The sequence below is a fragment of the Styela clava genome, chromosome 8, assembly GCF_964204865.1.
Source record: "Styela clava chromosome 8, kaStyClav1.hap1.2, whole genome shotgun sequence".
In the NCBI taxonomy this organism is placed as follows: Eukaryota; Metazoa; Chordata; class Ascidiacea; order Stolidobranchia; family Styelidae; genus Styela; species Styela clava.
Window position 1 is genome coordinate 22592175 of NC_135257.1, and position 18513 is coordinate 22610687.

General features: G+C 33.9%; 2 protein-coding genes and 1 long non-coding RNA gene across 3 annotated transcripts; all 3 read right to left on the reverse strand.

Annotated features, from left to right (window-relative positions):
* Nucleotides 1–1927: 1927 nt before the first annotated feature.
* On the reverse strand, nt 1928–6438 carry LOC144425584 (uncharacterized). The gene is made up of 6 exons (XM_078114893.1): nt 5700–6438; nt 5321–5506; nt 4831–4893; nt 4599–4661; nt 3399–3628; nt 1928–2367 (listed from the first exon to the last, which is right to left on the reverse strand). The coding sequence occupies exons 1-6, from the start codon at nt 5767–5769 to the stop codon at nt 2332–2334; spliced, it is 648 nt and encodes a 215-aa protein (XP_077971019.1). The 5' UTR covers nt 5770–6438; the 3' UTR covers nt 1928–2331.
* Nucleotides 6439–12565: 6127 nt separating this feature from the next.
* On the reverse strand, nt 12566–14976 carry LOC144425892 (uncharacterized). The gene is made up of 3 exons (XM_078115662.1): nt 14518–14976; nt 13969–14195; nt 12566–12754 (listed from the first exon to the last, which is right to left on the reverse strand). The coding sequence occupies exons 1-3, from the start codon at nt 14537–14539 to the stop codon at nt 12566–12568; spliced, it is 438 nt and encodes a 145-aa protein (XP_077971788.1). The 5' UTR covers nt 14540–14976.
* A 243-nt stretch (nt 14977–15219) lies between these two features.
* On the reverse strand, nt 15220–16735 carry LOC144425893 (uncharacterized). The gene is made up of 3 exons (XR_013477711.1): nt 15963–16735; nt 15461–15521; nt 15220–15250 (listed from the first exon to the last, which is right to left on the reverse strand). It is a non-coding gene; the product is annotated as an uncharacterized LOC144425893 (long non-coding RNA).
* Nucleotides 16736–18513: the final 1778 nt, after the last annotated feature.

The window sequence follows — 18513 nt, forward strand, 5'->3', positions numbered from 1 at the left end:
CCGAGAACGAAATTTCTTCAATCTTGAATGAGAACATGTAATGCACAGTCATAATTTCATACTTCTCTAGGAAGGCAGCGGTTGCAATGTTTTTTCTGTGAACAGTTTGTTGCAGTCATTTTACAGATCCTAATATATATATCATATGTCGTTTCTTACTTTGCGGCTATTTTCCACAGTTGCCTTCCATTGTGCGAGCTCTCTGCCACTGACTCAATTAATATATGTTGCCTCAAATCAAACCTGTAGAAGCTGAAACTGCATTCAAATGATTGCTTGTCGACAATCCTATGACGATAAATCATGTAGACCCGCATCATAATATTTTACAAACAAATTCCGGTATCCCTGTCATTATAATTAGATTGAAGTGTTTCATAATTTGTAAGTTGATACAATATAAAATGCTAAACGTCTTTCAAATGATTAAAGAGTCTCGTTGCACACTAATACGAATATATTTCCTTAAACATATATTATTCATGTTGTTTAGGATCTTTAATACAAAGCCCCCGCCAAAAAAAAAAACATGCCAACATTCAAAATAAGGAAAACATTAATTATTCAATAGGATCTCAGACTGCACTGCAACCTATAATTTTCAAATCATTCTTAACCCCAACACTGACCCTAACTAGATAATTACTAATTTTCGTATTTCAAAACGTGCAGTTAAAATTCACAGAGACCAGGGTTAGGGTTAGCAAACTCGCATTACACACAGACATGGCGAACACAATCTGCAGTACCTAACATGGAAATGGTGTTTTTCCTAAATATAACATTTTTTCATTAGTAGCGTGGGGCTTTGTACAAAACATCCGTTTTTGTTTTCATACATTTACATACATTTATCAGACATTTATCAAGTTTTATTAAATACCGAAGACTTAAATAGCTTTCTTTCATAGGTCACCGCGAATATAGAAATGATTCATCGTTCCACATTATTGAAACACTTCTAAATAATTATTATCTGCAAATCTTCACCGGTTGTTATCAAGCGCAATAGCGGAATGTTTCTAAGATGATATATCATCGAATTAATTCAATTCCTCTTTTATATTTTGAAGATATCTGCTTTCCATTGTCTAATTTACCAGTTTCACATTACAAGTAAGTTGAAATTTTCAATATCTATATCTGGCCTATATCCTAACATATTGTCAGATATTGCTGATTTTACCTGTCATGGAAAAACTAATGACTACCGAAAAAAGATACAAATCAGACTAACCATATTTCAATCTATTGAACCATACAAAGATCCTGTTAATTCATGCAAATCTACCGCCCAAACTCCCTTTCGACTGTGATGCTATGCACAGCCGAGATTCCTTTTTTCACTATTTTCACCTATAATGTATAATAGTCACTAGCCCTGTCTAAATAAATAAAACAGCGTTTCATTAGTTAAGGGTTTCATAGTTTTGGGGCCAGTCTAACTTTTAGTAACCATCTGCCAAGCAGTAAAATTGGCGACGCGTTTCAAATTAACTTGTATAGACCCCAAAACGGGAATAATTTACGAATCCAACAAATGGATGCTTTTTAACGTAATTAACGCATCAAGCAACCCACTTAGCAAATTGTAACCTCCTATGTGACTCATTGTTCAAACAATTCGGGAAACGTTTTTGCTTTCTACTCATTCAATTAATTTTAGTCCTTGTGTTCTCACGAGATAAATTATTATAATTTCACAAATCTATTTCGTGAACTACCTGATCCCTCTGTGAGGCAGTAGAAAAAAACACGATATTACACATTAGCTGAATTTATTACGAGTTGAAAATTCTCAAATTCCAAAATTACGCAATAAATCTTCAAACTTCACTCAAATTTTAACATTTTACCACTCGGTATGGTATGATCAACAAAAAGAAACAATTTTTTTGATTACCGCTCTGAAAATCTTAATCAACTATTATTCGATAAAATATAATTAAATTTAAAAATTTTTGGGAACTGAAAAATTTTAAAAAGTAGGAATCATTTTTACGTTTGAGTAATGTGAGATGCATTTTAAAAATTTACCAATTTTAATTTACCTTATTATAGATGTGATAACGACGTAGATTAGCGTAAGGCTAATCATATAATTTTCAATTAGGATTCACTGATTTCTATTTTATTGATAATAAAGGAACGAAATACAGTCAGGCAGGCGTTTCCTTAAATCAGGATCTCACAAATAACTCCATCATGCTCCACGGCAAGATGACCTTTTACCATCCCTTGATTACGAGAATTCGGTTCGGAACGAATAACAGGAAAAACATTTGTGCGATCTTCATATTTAAATCCCATGTTTGGTTTATCTGGATACCATTAAGTGAATGAGTCCGCAGGTGCGACGTCACCAGTCTAAAAAATAATCAGATGGCGTTTATCACAGGATCAAGTATGATTACGGATTTACAGTCATAAATTCCTTATTTCATCAATCAAAATGCGATATATTATTATCGATCCATGCTTGGTCAAATGTAAACGCAAGTATTTCGAGTCTATCATGTGTTATTATGTAAAATCTCTTGTTCCTACCCTGGGCAAGGATTTGTCCAAAACTATTAACTACACAGTTTCTATAAGGATTTGCCCAAAACTATTACACTGCACAGTTCATATATGACAAAACTATAAGTAGTTTAGTGCAAGACGAGTCTTCCGATAGAATTAGATGATTAGGTTGTTGTAAAAAGAATATAAATACCTTCCAATGTACTACGAACCACCAAGTCATACAAAGCGAATACGAAGATCATGCCAACTTTATAGAGTAACAGGGGCAAGCAACGCGAATCAATAGTTTAGGCTAGTGGTAATACACAGGCTTGTCAATAGTAATGCGATGAGACAGCACATTTGTATTTCCCATGGAACTTTAACCATTTAACATGTAACATCAACTTGAATACGTCAGAGCCAACCTTATTCTTTATGCTCTTAATCTTTCATTGTTTTTTACTCTAACCCCCCATATACTTGTAGCTATTATTTAATGTACGGTGGGAATGCGGTATAAATGAATGACATTCCCATGAGAAACTTCCCATGGCATGGAAAGCACATAAAATATGTCTCAGGGATAAGACTGGTGGCAATGCATATCAGTTAAAATATAAGATACCATAATTATCTTGCGTTTCGTGACTGCTCATGCACTATTTTTAAGCTTTATTAAAATGCTGGAATTGCGGCCCCAGTTGTGAACCCGGAGTCAAAAACAGATTAAACACAGAAAAGTATTCGATATACAGTTGTAGATAATAAACTAACCCAATTCGTCTCAAAACATTTTTGACTGTGTTTTACCATCTCACACTCTGCCCATCTCGTAATGTATTTTATATTCCTACATACGATAATAATGAGTATTACTATATGATACTAACCATTGGATCAAAGTGAATTTCTGTCCATATATACGGCCACATCCGTTCTTTTGGAATATTCCTTCTCGAGTAATTCACAATTGCATTGTAAGATTCTTCATCTCGAATCGATCCAACATTTGCCTTACTTTTCTTACAAATATCAACTGCTTTGTTGTAGTCCACGTCATAGTTATTATGTATCACACCGACAAAATAGCAGATATTTCTGACTTTTAATTTGCTGTTTTCTGAAAAGAAATAACTGTATATTAAGAAATATATCGAGTAATGATCCTTAGTTACTTTGGGCAAGCAGCACCCGATACTCTCAAACAATACTTAAATATTTCCAAATCTAAATAGCCGGCTTGGAAGCCAATAACACAATGCGTGTGCTGTCTTATGGTTGTCATTATGCAGAAGCACATCTAATACCATTATTTATTTGCTGACCATATTTATTTGCTGATTCATTATTCATAAACTACAACTTAGATTGAAAAAAGTATTAACCTAAAGCAGTAGTAGGTTTCAATGCTTCTTGAGTCTTTGTTGTTGGTCTGGTGATCTGCCCGGTTCTTTTTGGAAGCTGCTGAGGCTTCTCCATAACAGCAAGTCTTTGTTCAATTCAGAATATCACTGGATGTTAAAGAACATCTGTCATCGACTTGCCCAAACAACAAAACTTTTTAACTTTTCGCAAATTTCTGAGGTTTCTATTTGTTCAGATTTATAATTGACATCTTATTGGCTATATGTAGTGAACTTGGCCAGGCTCACAAAATTTTCTATATTTCTTCAGAAAAATCATGTCATTTTTGCTTGTTTATATAATTTTCTACTCAAATTGCAGTCAAGACAAGCTTATTCGTGCACTATGTTTTTTCGCAATTGTTTAAAAAAATATGACTTCTTCAAATAAAATGATTGGAAGAATGATTTCGCTGCATAAACTGTTCCCTTCAACTTTGTCATGGAATACTTTGTAAATTAATTGTATTTTGTAAGAAATCCCTCCAATTTCAAACTATATAATTTTCATCTACTTTCCCCAAGAAATCCCAAGATCTTACAGATTGTTGACAAATGCTACGAGATCATTGCCATTTTGATATCGCGCTTTCGCGTTCAGTAATTTTCAACTATATTTCTTGAATAAGAAACGCCTCAGGAGTCATATTACGTTGTCAACAAATAATATTAGTAAACAGATTTTACCTTCCTCCATCTTTTCGTTGTCGTTTATCAACTTAATATTCATGTCTTGTATCTTGGCCAAATCTAATAAAGAATAAAATTTAGACGTTCAGAATAAAATATTGAATAATGCAATTTACAATCTTTTTTAAATAGTGTCATAAATAAAGTCCTAGAAGTAAGTACAATGCTTGTTTAAAAATAGTTGTTTAATTAATAAAATAAATATAGAAGACATTTTGATTGCTCTCACCCTTCTTCATCTGTCTCTCGTCTTCTATCAAATTTTTGTTCGTTTCCTGAACCGCATCTAAATCTAATAAAGTCACTATAAGGTAAGAAGCTGCATAAGCAAGTATAGCATCTTTTAAATATACGAAAGCATCAACTGAGTCGCAAAGACATTTGCAATCTGGATGAAATAAATTTCGACAATTTCAAACTTCAAATATCAGGCAACCCTCGACTCTTTGTACCTCAAAAATTTATTTTATGGTGAGTTGAAATTCATAGGTAACAAGTAGATACCAACACATCTTTGCTACTGGATGTATCCTCAATTAATACTGTGATATGCAAGAGAAAAGTGGCGGTAACATCTGTGAAAAGGTAAAACCCAAATGCGCTTTAAAATGTTTCGTGATCTACTTTATTATCAAGTGTTATCTACTTATTCAAATCATTGAGTGATTTTTACTTAGAGTAACATTATAAACCCTCATAGAATCACGCAATTTACCAACCTTTCTTCAAATCAGATATCTCGGAAGATTGATCTCCATTTTTTATTTTAAGTTCATTCAGTTCAATAGATTGCTTTGCATACATTCTTAGTAAATCAATAATTTGTCCAGATTGCTGAAAAGCTTTGTCACGAAGATTGCGAACTTCATCAGATTGTTTCTTGATTTCATTGTTAGCTTTTTGATCTATAAAAAAAAATTAGGTTCAAATTCCCTTTTTTATTAAATAACTTTTGTTCAAAATGAACTTTCATTCAAAGCTATTCCTGTAACATAAATGGCGGCCACATTTAAATACTGCAACCAGATTTCTAATTTAATAATATAAGATCATGTCATCCAATAAACAGAGTGGGAAAGGCGTACCGTCAATTTTTACCTAACATGCTTTTCTCAAATTTATCGAGGTTTTTCCTGTTTTTATCGACGTTATCTTCCAATTGTTTCATTTCAGATTTGATAGTTCCAATATCTGAATAAAATGTAAGAACTATGAAACAATTTCAAGTGTTTCGATGATGCAAATATATGATTGGAAACATTATGAACAGAAAATGATTGTCTAAAAACTGACCCCGTAAGCGGAATGAGTATCAGTATTAGATTATTGAAAAACTGGAGACATATTTACTTACGCACTAAGTTTCTTGCCCTACGCGCAACTATTTCTGACACTGACTAAGCTTTCGCACTAAAGTGCTCTCGGTTGCCTAGCAATCAAGCTGCGTTGCGTTTGATATTATCTAGTTTTAAAACCGATTAACACATATTAGGACTATGGGCATTTTTCAAAATACCTTTATTTTAGAAATAGAGCGCGATCGATTTAAGAAAGGCATACTTCTGAAAAAAACGAAGCAACTCCCTTTTCAGTAATGGCTTAGTGTTTTTAGAGAAGTGACATATTTTATTCAGACACAAAGTAGCCTTATCAGAAGTGGCTTTGCGTTTTCATTACGGTATATCCCTAATGATGAATATAGCCCATTCAAAAAAGACGAACTTTGTTTAGCTGGCATATAAGACATACATTCTTGGAAATATTCGCTACTCTTTGGTATTATATGAATTTCTCCGAGTGTGGCAATCCTGAGATTATAGTCTACTGCGAACCTATATTTTAATCTTCTTGTACCCTCAGATTCTCAGGAACCATTATATCAACCAGTTAGTTGCCTTCATGTGGGCTGTACTGATAAAATAGTTTCTATATCGTTGCTTTTATGCTTGAGAATTGACGGCATTCGGATATTTATGGAAGCATAGGCGAAGTTACGTCGTGACGCGGTTTCGGATCTAAATCGGATTAGCGGTTTTGCGTGACTTTCGTTACATGATAGACAATGACATCGCAGATTTAATTTAGGTTTTTGTAATATTCTATTTTTAAAGAAATTGCAAAGAATTTTAAAATATAAGTTTACATATGCTATTGAAATCTACAGTTAAGTTAGCTGAATTTAACAGCAATTAAAAAGTGAACTCAATTATTTTATTTAAAACTTTGGCAAGGCTAAAAAAAGATAAGCGTAAAATTACCCAAACTTTGTTGTAATTTTTTAGCAAAATTATTTTTCGTAAACATGAAATTCAAAACTACAAAGGGAAGAACATTGTTAAGCAAGCCGATATGAAAATAAATAGCTTGGTATACAATCCCCTTCCGATTATTATTACCCCAATTATAACACGCTCAATATTAAAATGGAATTATTGGACACGTAGTGGACATAACGATCGTTTCAATATTATGTTGTTGTTGTTGTTGTTCTTGTTCTTTGACACGTTTTCAAAAAGTCGCTTTTCTCTTCGAATACTGGACCAATTGCTTTGAAATTTTCAGTGGTTAAAGATAAAAATTTTCTCCAGAAGGCTATTACTTTTTTTTTTGCTATGACGTCATCAAAATTATGTGACTCTACGTGTCCATATATTTGAGCATAGCTCTCTTGTTATCACAAGTTTACACAATTTATAAAAACCATAAATCTTCTGTTATTTATCTATCTTGACGCATTTGTACCAAAAATTGATTTTCAACTAAAACACTGTCTATATCTGCTATAACGGATTTATCTTGGTAGATTTTGCTTAGGAATCTACTGGCTTACCGTTAGAATAATTGCAAATTTTCCAAAACAAGGTCTCGAACCCTCAACTACAAGTGGAATAAGAACTAATGGAAGGTTACAAGTTTTCTGTCCCAATTCCCAAACTAACAGTTGGAAGATTACTGATAGAAGATGTGCAAGTTTGCTCAAAGCAAAGTAATCATGCATACTAAATAAACTTCTTACTGTGAGAACCACTTTATCTATTGATATTTCACAATTCTCAAAGATGAGTCTCATTGATTTACTTCAGATTGCATGTATATGTTTACCATAACACTTTACACTTCAAACTACTCTCAGAGAAATGAGTCATCTTTATTTCTGAATTTTTGTGTCACCATATTTCTGTATAGTCTCAGTAGCTAGCCCATGGCGCTTGAGTTGTCGACAGAAAGATTGTTTTAATACAAAATTCTGAGATTTTCTCAGTCCTGAGTGAGTACATGTAATGTACCGTCTTAACTTTATACTTTTAACAAGACAGTGATTGCAATATCCTTTTCTATCACCAGTTTGTTTCAGCCATTTTTACAGCTCAATTAAACATGTCACTTTATATTTTGTTATTTTCCACGTCGCCCTAGTTATTGTATTAGTCCGGCAGAATCGGGCCTTAACATTGTTTTGGGACATAAAGTTTTTTTTATTGTTTAGATATAAAGTATATGACATATATAATGATACCCAGGTGGGTGTGGAGTATATAATGTTGAGCAATTTTTTTTAAGTGGATTTAAAGTATTCGGTCCAAGATGACGCACATCCTGAACCCCCATCTGGTAAGCATACAATATTCAGGTTGTGCGCCATCTTGGTACGAATACTTCATGAGCGCCCTTTTGTTAAAAACAATTATTTCATAACTACATGGTTTAGTTTTGCATACATAGTAACATTGAATCTCCTTACAATGTCAGAAATTCAATTTTAGTAGAATAAATGGTAGTTTATTTCGCTAATACAAGCCAAGATCCATCGACAGTATCTAGCCACTTTCTATTGCGCTCTTCAAACTACATTTGCGTTGCCGCGCGCATTTCGTTTTCCTAGTTTAAGCTTAGGGACTTGGGAAATATTTTATTAGTTGAATTGGATTGGAATATTTGACCTCGTCTTTCACTCCGAACAAGGAACAATTAAGGCCATGTAAAACCATCCACTGGTATCTAAAGATGTGTAACGTGTTTTCTTTTGGGATAACCGCAACCTTTCAGAGCTACATTGATTTTGGCAAAATTAATATATCCTTGTGGAGATAGAAGGTATGCGTATGCGAAACCGAGATGTGCACCTGTTATGCCAACATAGTTGAGTCAAACGTTTTGAATACTAGTACATCACACACATTTTCCTGCGTGCTTCGGTTGTACGTAGTAACGCGCACATTTTTGTGCACATGCATCAAATTCCACTTGATTATTGAGCTATAGGTTTTTGACGAGTTTTTGTGTATGATTCCATTCCATAGAATTTGTATGCTGTTCTAAAGAATATTAGTTTCAGCTTTTTCATTCATTCAAACCGCGTGTTGAAAGTAAGTTTTGTAATATTGCGTGTTGGTTTCCAACATCCTTAAATCGGTGATGCCAGTAAATCTTTAATACAAAAAGATCAGTAACATCTGCAATAAAAACAGCAGTACCCACTCAAATGACAGCTGGGGGATGGATACTCTTAGTATCTGGTCCATCGCGTGCCTCTTAAAGTCTTACCAGTTTACATAAGTGCCAATTGGTATCTGCGCTCAGCCTGAGAAAAAAAGTTTCGGACTGCAGTTGGCGTGACGAAATGTTTTCAAAGTTATATTCTACAATAAGATTATTTGATTGCATACTACTGAAAGTTCCGCCTCATATGTCTTTTCCCATTGCATTATTCCTTTACTGATATTCGATAATATGACGCTCATCTGACATAGTTCTTAAAGTGTGTAGATGGGTATAATCTTTTCCACGCTGTTCGGATGGGAATGCGCGAATATATATAAGAATTGCTAATATTGGTTTGCAATGCGATGAAATTCCATCTTGGCATTTCTGCTTCTCGCAATTGCTGCGTATACTTATCGGGGAAGTTCTATGGCGTGGTTATCAAATGAGAAAAAAAAACATGGGAGTATTTTTCTACTTCTCTACTACTATCAAACCTTGACATTTTGTGAAACCTTTTTTCCATGCAACCTTTTTTCAAAACATCCCCAACAACCACAATTAATTCTGTTATTAAACTTCCGAAACAAACACATAAAATCATCAACAGATGCAATATCACCAAGTAGATATTGCTGAATTGATCTTTAATTTACCATTTTTCATTTTCATTTTTCAATTCTTTTTGGTAAACCTGTTATCTATCGTAAATACAGCACATTTGACAATGTTGTAGTGTGACTTTTTTGGCCTCACATTTTTGATATTTGTAGTTGGGGCTCTTGGGGCTCTGTCAAACAAAGTTACATACAAAATATTGGTTGTAAATTGCAAAAACATGATCATGTTGTTGGAATAACTTGGCATTTTACCACCCGTATATCATTCATTGTTGAGAATATTGATAAAGTCATAAAATTTAAAAATCCGTTTTCATGAAATTTTTGTTGCAGCTGAATTCCAGGGACAGCATGACAACAGGCAAGAGAAGCATGGTCGCCTTTTTTTTAGCTTATGACAGGGTTTCTTAATAGGGGACCCCGTCCTCCTTGGAGGCCGCTGATCGGTTATCTGGGAGCACGAACAAACAGATGGAAATGCGAATATATAATAACATATACATAATAATATAATGTTTTTTTTATAGAAGAGAAGAAGTAAAAGTGTTGAGAGTCTTTGGTAGTATGAAAAGCATTGGCATGGAACATAAGAATGAACTACATTCTTTCCCAGGGATATACTATAAAATGTAGCAATTTTCTCATTCTTGTTTTGTGATATCATTATCTTTCACTGCGTCGTCGTGATCATCCCGCTGCATAACAATTCTCGCTAACAAATAATTGACTGTTCTCCACCGGGTGTATATCCACTTGAACCACTGGCGACTGCATTACCAGGCTTGTATTGTTAATCACAACAAAAACGAGTATTTTGAATAGTACTCTTTATTTTACGCGTATGTTTCGACAGTATTTTCATATACTGTATATGGGTCGCGACCCAAAGCTGGGCTCAACAAATACCTAAAAGTTATTGATTTTATTTCCTAGTAAATTTGGTGCTTGCGTAGTTTGTGCACCAAGATTGTGCACAACCTGAACATAGTATTGCAACAGGTTATGGTTCAGGTTGTGCGTCATTATGATGCACAGGTTTGACGAGAAACACTGTTACAAATATCGAGCCGTAAAAAAAATTGCTCAAGGCTGCAAACTCCACACACATGTAGAAATGATGGGCAATGACCCCAAGATGAATAATCACAGATAAAAAAAACTTTATGTCTGAAATCAAACTTGGGCCAAAAAGGTCCCCTTATCTGCAGGACTATATGTCAATTTTGAATAATTATATTGCTTTGACTTTTAACTACATGAATAAATCAAACTGCAAAAGTATGTGATACGTTTGCTACCTACTGAGTTTTAGGTGCGCCCGAAGTATGCGCACCAAGATGTCGCACAGACTGAATCCTAACCTGGTACACAACATGAGTTCAGGTTGTGCGCCATCTTGGTGCGCATACCTCAGAAGGTTCGAGTTTTGCAACCATTTTCCACTTTGCCAAGGTAGTTATTATATGTCGTATTTGATAGAAAAAGTTGCCTTAGATTTTGCGGGCTCTCTTTCACTGATCTAATTATTATATGCCGCCTAAAATCAAATGGTTGCTTGTCGAGAATCTCATTCAGATTGATTGGACCCGCAATATAAAATTTTACGATCCACGTTAACTATCGCTGTGATTAGATATTGAACTGTTCCATACTTCCATATTAGGTGTTACAATATAAAACTCTTAAGTCTTTTAAATGATTCAAGAGTCTTTCTACACACAAGAACCAACATATTTTTGTGGCAAGTTAAGTCGCTATCATAACAGTCGCTGTTTTAATGCGGTCGCCATTATGACAGTCGCTTACTTGATTACGTCGCTATTATGAAGTCGCGATTATGACAGTCGCTGTTTTGACAGTCGCTATTTGGAACCCGAGCTGCCCAAGGTAGTAGCTCGAGCTTCATTTAGTTTTTTCTATTATTACCGAAATCCTAGCCATGTCTGTGATGTCTTTGAACTTCCGATATCTCATTTATCACCATTCTTATGTGTATTACGTTGCAGGTAATATTAACTAGTCTTGTCTTATTAGAAAAAATGACTTTAGAATAAAGCAGAGTTACGGTTTCCATCGTATCGATGTCCGTATAACTTATGGTAAACATTTGCCAAGCTGTAGAATTGGCGACGCGTTTCAAATTAACTAGGATAGACGATCTGAAACTTTGGCCGAATTAATTTCCGGATTCAACGAACAGATACATTTTAAAACTTTAGCCAGTTGTACAAAGAGGGGTAATACCCTAAACTCAAGTGCCCCACGTCACCAAAAGCCGTTTCCTAATAACCAGATTAAAAAAAAGTAATTAACGCATCAAGTAACCCCATCAGCAAATTTCAACTTTATAAAAATGTTTTCAGCTATCTGCTTATTCACCTAATTCTAGTCTAAATCTAGTCCTTGTTTTTTCACGATATAAATTATCCTCGTTCCCGAACCTATTTCGTGATCAACCTGATCCGTCCGAGAATAAGTATCAAAAAAAAATATTACGCGCCAGCTGAAATTATTACAAGTTAAAATTTCTCAAATTTTCAAAATTACGCAAATAAATCTACAAACTTTACTCAATTTGAAACATTTCACCACTCGGTATAGTAAGATCAGCAAAAACGTACAATTTTTTAAATTACACTATGAAAATCTCAATCAAATATTATTTAATAAAATATACCTTAAAATAAAATGTTTGCAGAACTGAAAAATTTCAAAAAGTAAACCATTTTTTATTCAACCTTATTTTAGCTGTGATGCCGGCATTGATCACGGTGAGGCTGATCGTATAAATTTCAATCATGATCCAATGATTCATATTTTATTGCTAATAAAGGAACAAAATACAACCAGATAAACATTTCATTATATCAGGATCTCACAAATAACTCCATGACGCTCCCAGGTAGGAGGACCATTCCCCATCCCTTGATTATAATTCGGGTCTACTTTAACATAGAGATAAACATTTGTGCGATCTTTATATTTGATCCCCGTGTTCGGATTATTTGGATACCATTCAATGAATGGGTCTTCAGATGTGACGTCACCGATCTGAAATGGAAAGCATTAGATAGCGTTTATCACGAGATCATGCTTGATCACACATTTAATTTATTGTCTTGAGTTACCTATGTCGTCAATCAAAATGCGATATTATATTACCGATATATGCTTGGTCAAATGTGAACGCAAGTTTTCCTAGTCTCTCATTTGTTATCATGTAAAGCAGGGGTCGGCAACCTTTTGTCGCTCGCGGGACAAATAGGGGTTGCAAGTCATTGGCGGGCCGCACATATTTTTAGAAAGTTGAAAACCGAACGGATGATACTTTTTATAATAAAAATGAAGCAGTGATACATCTCTCGAATAGAATATATATTTATTTCCTAATTGCATTGCATTTTCGGCGCCAATGAACCTCTTGCACTTAGCATCAACTTTTCTGCGTTTTGTTGCTATTTGTCTAATTATGTTCTAATTATAAGCTCATTAAACGAGTATGAGTGAATTTTATACTTGTTGGAATATAATATAGTTTAGTCTGCACGCGTTTCACAATGAATTGCGTAACGTGAAAAATATAATCGTCAAAACAACTTTTTTGTTACTACAATTCAGTGAAGCGTCGCGGGCCGGATTATGTTACTCCGCGGGCCGGATCACTAGTTTAGGCATCAGTGCAAAAGTATGAGAGTTACGCATGTTAAATAATCAATTAGGTCATATTCTTGCACTGATTGTTTGAATATGCATGTAACTGCTTTTTTGGTATTGTTTTACTATATATGTTTGAAGAAGTCTGACCTTGGTCAGACGAAACGTTTTATAAAAATATATTTGTGTTAGAGTGCAGCAAGGCTCTTGAATCCCTTAGACCAGGGGTGCACAACTCAAATGAGGATACGTGCCAATTTTTTTAAAATAATCTTGTCGGTGGCCACGCATTAATGTATATCATAAATATTTTTTTTTACAAAAAGGTTCGCGTGCCACGTTTGAGCGTAAGGCGGGCCAAATTTGGCACGCGTGCCTCGTGTTGTGCACCCCTGCCTTAGAATAATAAATAAATTTACAAAAATATTCCGAGTAAATTTCCCGGAATCAGAAAAAGGTGAAACGCCAACAGTTTTCGAAATACCGTTTGCACAGTTGTAGATAATGAACTGTTGCTTCAAAATCTTTGGCCGTGTTTCTGTCCACACTCTATTTATCTTGTATTATATTTTTACATGAAAGAATTTTTAGCATAATCATATGGTACTAACCATAGGATCAAACTTAATTCCTGTCCATATGTTAATCCACGTCTTTCCCGTTGGTACATTGCTACTCAAATATTTCATAATCGCATTGTAAGATTCTTTATCCCAGGTCAAACCAACATCTGCGTTACGTTTTTTACAAATATCAACTGCATTGTCGTAGTTGACATCCCTTTTATCATGTATCACAGCAAAATAACAGATATTTCCAATCTTTAATTTGCAGTTTTCTGAAATGGAATAAATGTATATTTAGAAATATGGTCAATCGTTGGTTTGGGCAAGAAGCACCAGGTACATACAACCAATACTTCAATATTTTTAAATCAAACTTGCAGGCTTGAAAAAAGGCAATAAAGCCAATAACACAATGCGTATGTTGTTTTGTGGTTGTTATTATGCAAAAACAATAACATTCAACACTTGCTGACATTACTCGACTTGGGCTCCATCGAATTTAGAAATATCGTTTTATTTTATAATAACTTTAAAGTGTATTGATTATTCATAAAATATTCCTAAACTACAACTTGGATTGAATAAAGTATTCACCTGGATCAGGCGATGGTTTCATTGTTGTTGAAGTAGGTCTAGTTATCTGCTCGAATATTTTTGGAAGTATTTGAGGCTTATCCGTAACATCTAGTTTTTGTTCAAGCCGGGATATTGCTAAATGATATTATAAATATCACACATAATCTATTTACTTTTTGCTGATACAATAAAAACTCAGCCACGCATTTCTTTACACATTTCTGGCGTTTTTAATAGTTGGAGTATAGAGTTGAAAATAATCGAACACGTGTACTAATCTTAAACAGGCTCACTATAGTTCTTGCAGTCATTTGGGAAAATATTGTCATTGTTTTTGTAAGTTCATATTACAGTCAGAATAAGCTTATTCGCTCTCTGTGTTTTGTATTTCTCGAAATATCCCATCTTCAAATAAAGTGATTGGAATAATGCTTTCGCGTCATAAACTGTTCAGCAACTTTGCCATGAAATATTTCCAATTTCATACTTTATATTACTTATTTACTGACAGACACGTAATCCCAAGATTTTAGAGATTGTTAACAAATGCTACGAATAGCATTGTCATTTTTTGATAAAGCGGTTCCTCGGTTTTCAATATATTGCTCGAATACGTACAACCTTTAATAAAAGTTCCATGAAAAACTTATTATGCTGTCAACAAAAAATATTAGGGAACATATTCTACCTTCTTCCATCTTTTCGTTGTCGTTTATCAACTTAATATTCATGTATCGCATCGCGACCAAATCTAATAAAGAATAACATTTAGACGTTCAGAATGAGGTATACGCACTTTTAACTTTCCTCTTTAAATATTGTCTCTGACAACAGCAGTTTGAAAATTTCTTTGTCATAGTACTTACTCGAATGCAGGATATGCATAAAATTCATAGAAGTGCAATGCACGTGTAAAAATAGTTGGATGAAATAGAATAGAATATATTCTAATTGCTCTCACCTTTCTTCATCTGTGTTGTCATCAATCAATTTTTCATTCATTCCTTGAACTCCAGCTAAATCTGACAAAAACATTATAATGTAAGAAGCTAGATAAGCAAGTGTAGCGTCTTTTGAATATACGGAAGCATTAATTGAGTCGCAATGGCATTTGAAGTCTGGATTATTAAATAAATCGAGATAACTTCAGTGTTCAACTCTCGACCGACTCCGAATCTTCTGACCTCGAAACTTTTCTATTATGGTGAGTTGGAATTTATAGGCAACAAGTAAATACTAACACAATATTTGTACTGGATGTGGATGTATCTTCAATTAATATTGTGATATTAAAGAGAAAAGTGGCGGTAACATCCCTGAAATGGTAAAACCTGAAAAGAATTCAAAATGTTTCGTGATCAATTTTATTTTCAAGTGTTGGCTACTTATTCAAATTATTGAGTAGTTCTCACTAATAGAGATATTTTATTTTAAACCCTCATCACATCATGCAATTCACCAACCTTTCTTCAGAACAGATATTTCGGTAAATTGTTCCACATTTTCCATTTTAAGTTCATTCAGTTCAATAGATTGCTTTGCAAATCTTCTTACTAAATCATAAATTTGTTCAGATTGCAGAAGTACTTTGTCACGAAGATTGCGAATTTCATTAGATTGTGTCTGAATTTCATTGTTTGTTTTTTGATCTGCGGAAAACATTAGGTTCAAATTACTTTTTTATGAAGAAACTATTTTGTTCAAAATAAACTTTCAATATTTAAAGCAATTTCTGTAAGACCTTAAAGGCGTCACATTTCAATGCTGAAACCAGATTTAAACTCAATATGAGATCATGTCTTCCAATAAACAGAGTGAGAATGGCGTACAGTCAACTCTTACCTAACATGCTCTTCTCCAATTGATCGAGGTTTTTCCTGTTTCCGTCGACGTTATCTTCCAATTGTTTCAGTTCTGACTTGATAGTTCCAATATCTGAACAAAATGTAAGAAATATGAAACGATTTCAAGTGTTCCAATGATACAAATATTTGATTCATACATTATTAACATTATGCAAAATTGATCCCGCAATAAAAAATATAATTAATTAGCTACAATTTCAGCAAACAGCAAATGAACGCACAATCTCCGGCGGGAAAAGTATCGGTTAACAATATTTCATGCTCCTTTTTGAATTTGACTTTGATGTTGAGTCGCAATACCTGTTGTTATGATGGTTTCAGTGGGAATTGGAGATATATATAGTATAGTATGATAGAGTAGTCAAATTCATGGGCTTTCGAGGGCCGCAACCTTATTTTAGAAATTGTGCAAAGGGCCGCAAATAGTTTTTGCTATATTTTGATAATGTATACTTTAAGCATATTTTTAGATAGGTGTAGTTTGTGACATATATTGTGGTGCAATTAAACAGCCGAATAAAGTTTTGCTGTTTTCTTAAATTTGCATTTACATATTAATTTCTGCATTTCAGTATTATTGCAATTTACCGCATTTATTACAATAAATTATAAATTTTTATGTACAACTATCCAAAACATTTTTGATAAGGTGAGAATAGTACATAAACTAAAAAGGACCTACCTACAATATACAAAAATACTACAGAATACTTTGAAAGGTTCAAAAATGTATTTCATTTAGATAAAAAAGAAACTTACTAAATATCACAATATTACCATTGTAAGTTCTCTGGGCCCGCATGTGACCCGCGGTCCGCGAGTTTGCCACCCCTGGCTAACAGACACTCATGACTTCTCATGAATAGGCGTGATGTATCCAATCAATGAGGAACAACATCTGTGATATGGTGAGATAGCTTTGCCTTCAAGCATATTAAACAGTGAATAAACCACTTGCCTAAAATGTTCCTTGATACCAAGGGAAGCCAATCGGCAGTATTTCCAGATTGCGCCGCATTCTTAGATTTGCACGTAATCGGAAACTCTTTGTTATGCAGATGTACATCAATGTTGAAACTTGGTCTGTTCCATCCTACAGCAACCGGATCACATTGTGCAATCTGGCAACCCGGCTTGGGAGAGCAGTGAAACACTGTTTCATCTTGACACCAGGATGAATCGATGACGCAGATTAAGATATTAATAATTAAGATTTTCATCTCTGGGTTTCAGTGTAGTTAAGTAGGTACTGAATGAAGAAAAGTTTTTAATTTGTTCATTGGAAAATTCTAATGTGAAATAAACTTTCCTCATTGTGCAGTGTAAATTCTAGAACAATATTGTGGAAACTAGAAAACTTATGTAGGAATGACATTGTTTAGAAATGATATAACTCTTTTGAAAAGACACAACCTTTTAAGAAAAAAAAGACATTTTCAAAAGAATCACATTTCCTATGGATAGGATATAGACTTTAAAGAAGCGGTGTATCATTTTAAAATGTGCACGACCTCAGTCATAAGCTCAGAGAACAATTTAGGAAGGATCCGCTACCACTGCTCTGACGTGGTAATGCGTAGAAATACAGATTATTTGGCCACTGTCAAATTTTTCGATTATGAGAAATTTCAATGTCGTACTATATTGTAATATGAAAGTATATTTCAGTGTGTTTCGCTTTTCAGATTGATAGAATAACTCTACTTTCTTTGAGTCCTTCTTACAAAACTATATAACTGGTATTTAATGTCGGTGCATAATATATCTCTTTACATAATAGTAAATTCGTAAAAAAGTTATTCTTCAGCACGCTGTAACTAATTTCTCAACCAGTTGCCCCATACAATCGATATCAAAATTTCCTAATTAGGCTTCATCGCGTTCTTTCGAAAAATATACACATTCGACGGTACTACCGTATATATACACATTCGAATATATAAGCATTCACATTGTGGTTTGTCTTGACGTTGTTTCAGATCAATCAGATAATCGATATTGCGCGACCTTTACTATGTCATGACTTAGACAATGACATCGCAGACATAATATTAGTTTGTCGCGATATTCTATTTTGATAAAATCGCAATGAATTGCAAATAGATATCTTTGCAAATACTACATAGTTTAAAAGAAGTAGAAAATTTAC

Excerpts from the sequence above, each read along its gene's own strand:
- LOC144425892 (XM_078115662.1), bottom strand. The coding sequence starts at position 14,539 with ATGAAACCATCGCCTGATCCAG. Across the intron at positions 14,196-14,517 it reads GAAACCATCGCCTGATCCAG|AAAACTGCAAATTAAAGATT; the intron begins GTGAATACTTTA and ends ATTCCATTTCAG. Across the intron at positions 12,755-13,968 it reads GAATTAAGTTTGATCCTATG|ATCGGTGACGTCACATCTGA; the intron begins GTTAGTACCATA and ends TTTCCATTTCAG.
- LOC144425584 (XM_078114893.1), bottom strand. The coding sequence starts at position 5,769 with ATGAAACAATTGGAAGATAACGTCGATAAAAACAGGAAAAACCTCGAT. Across the intron at positions 5,507-5,699 it reads ATTTGAGAAAAGCATGTTAG|ATCAAAAAGCTAACAATGAA; the intron begins GTAAAAATTGAC and ends TTTTTTTTATAG. Across the intron at positions 2,368-3,398 it reads AAATTCACTTTGATCCAATG|ACTGGTGACGTCGCACCTGC; the intron begins GTTAGTATCATA and ends ATTATTTTTTAG.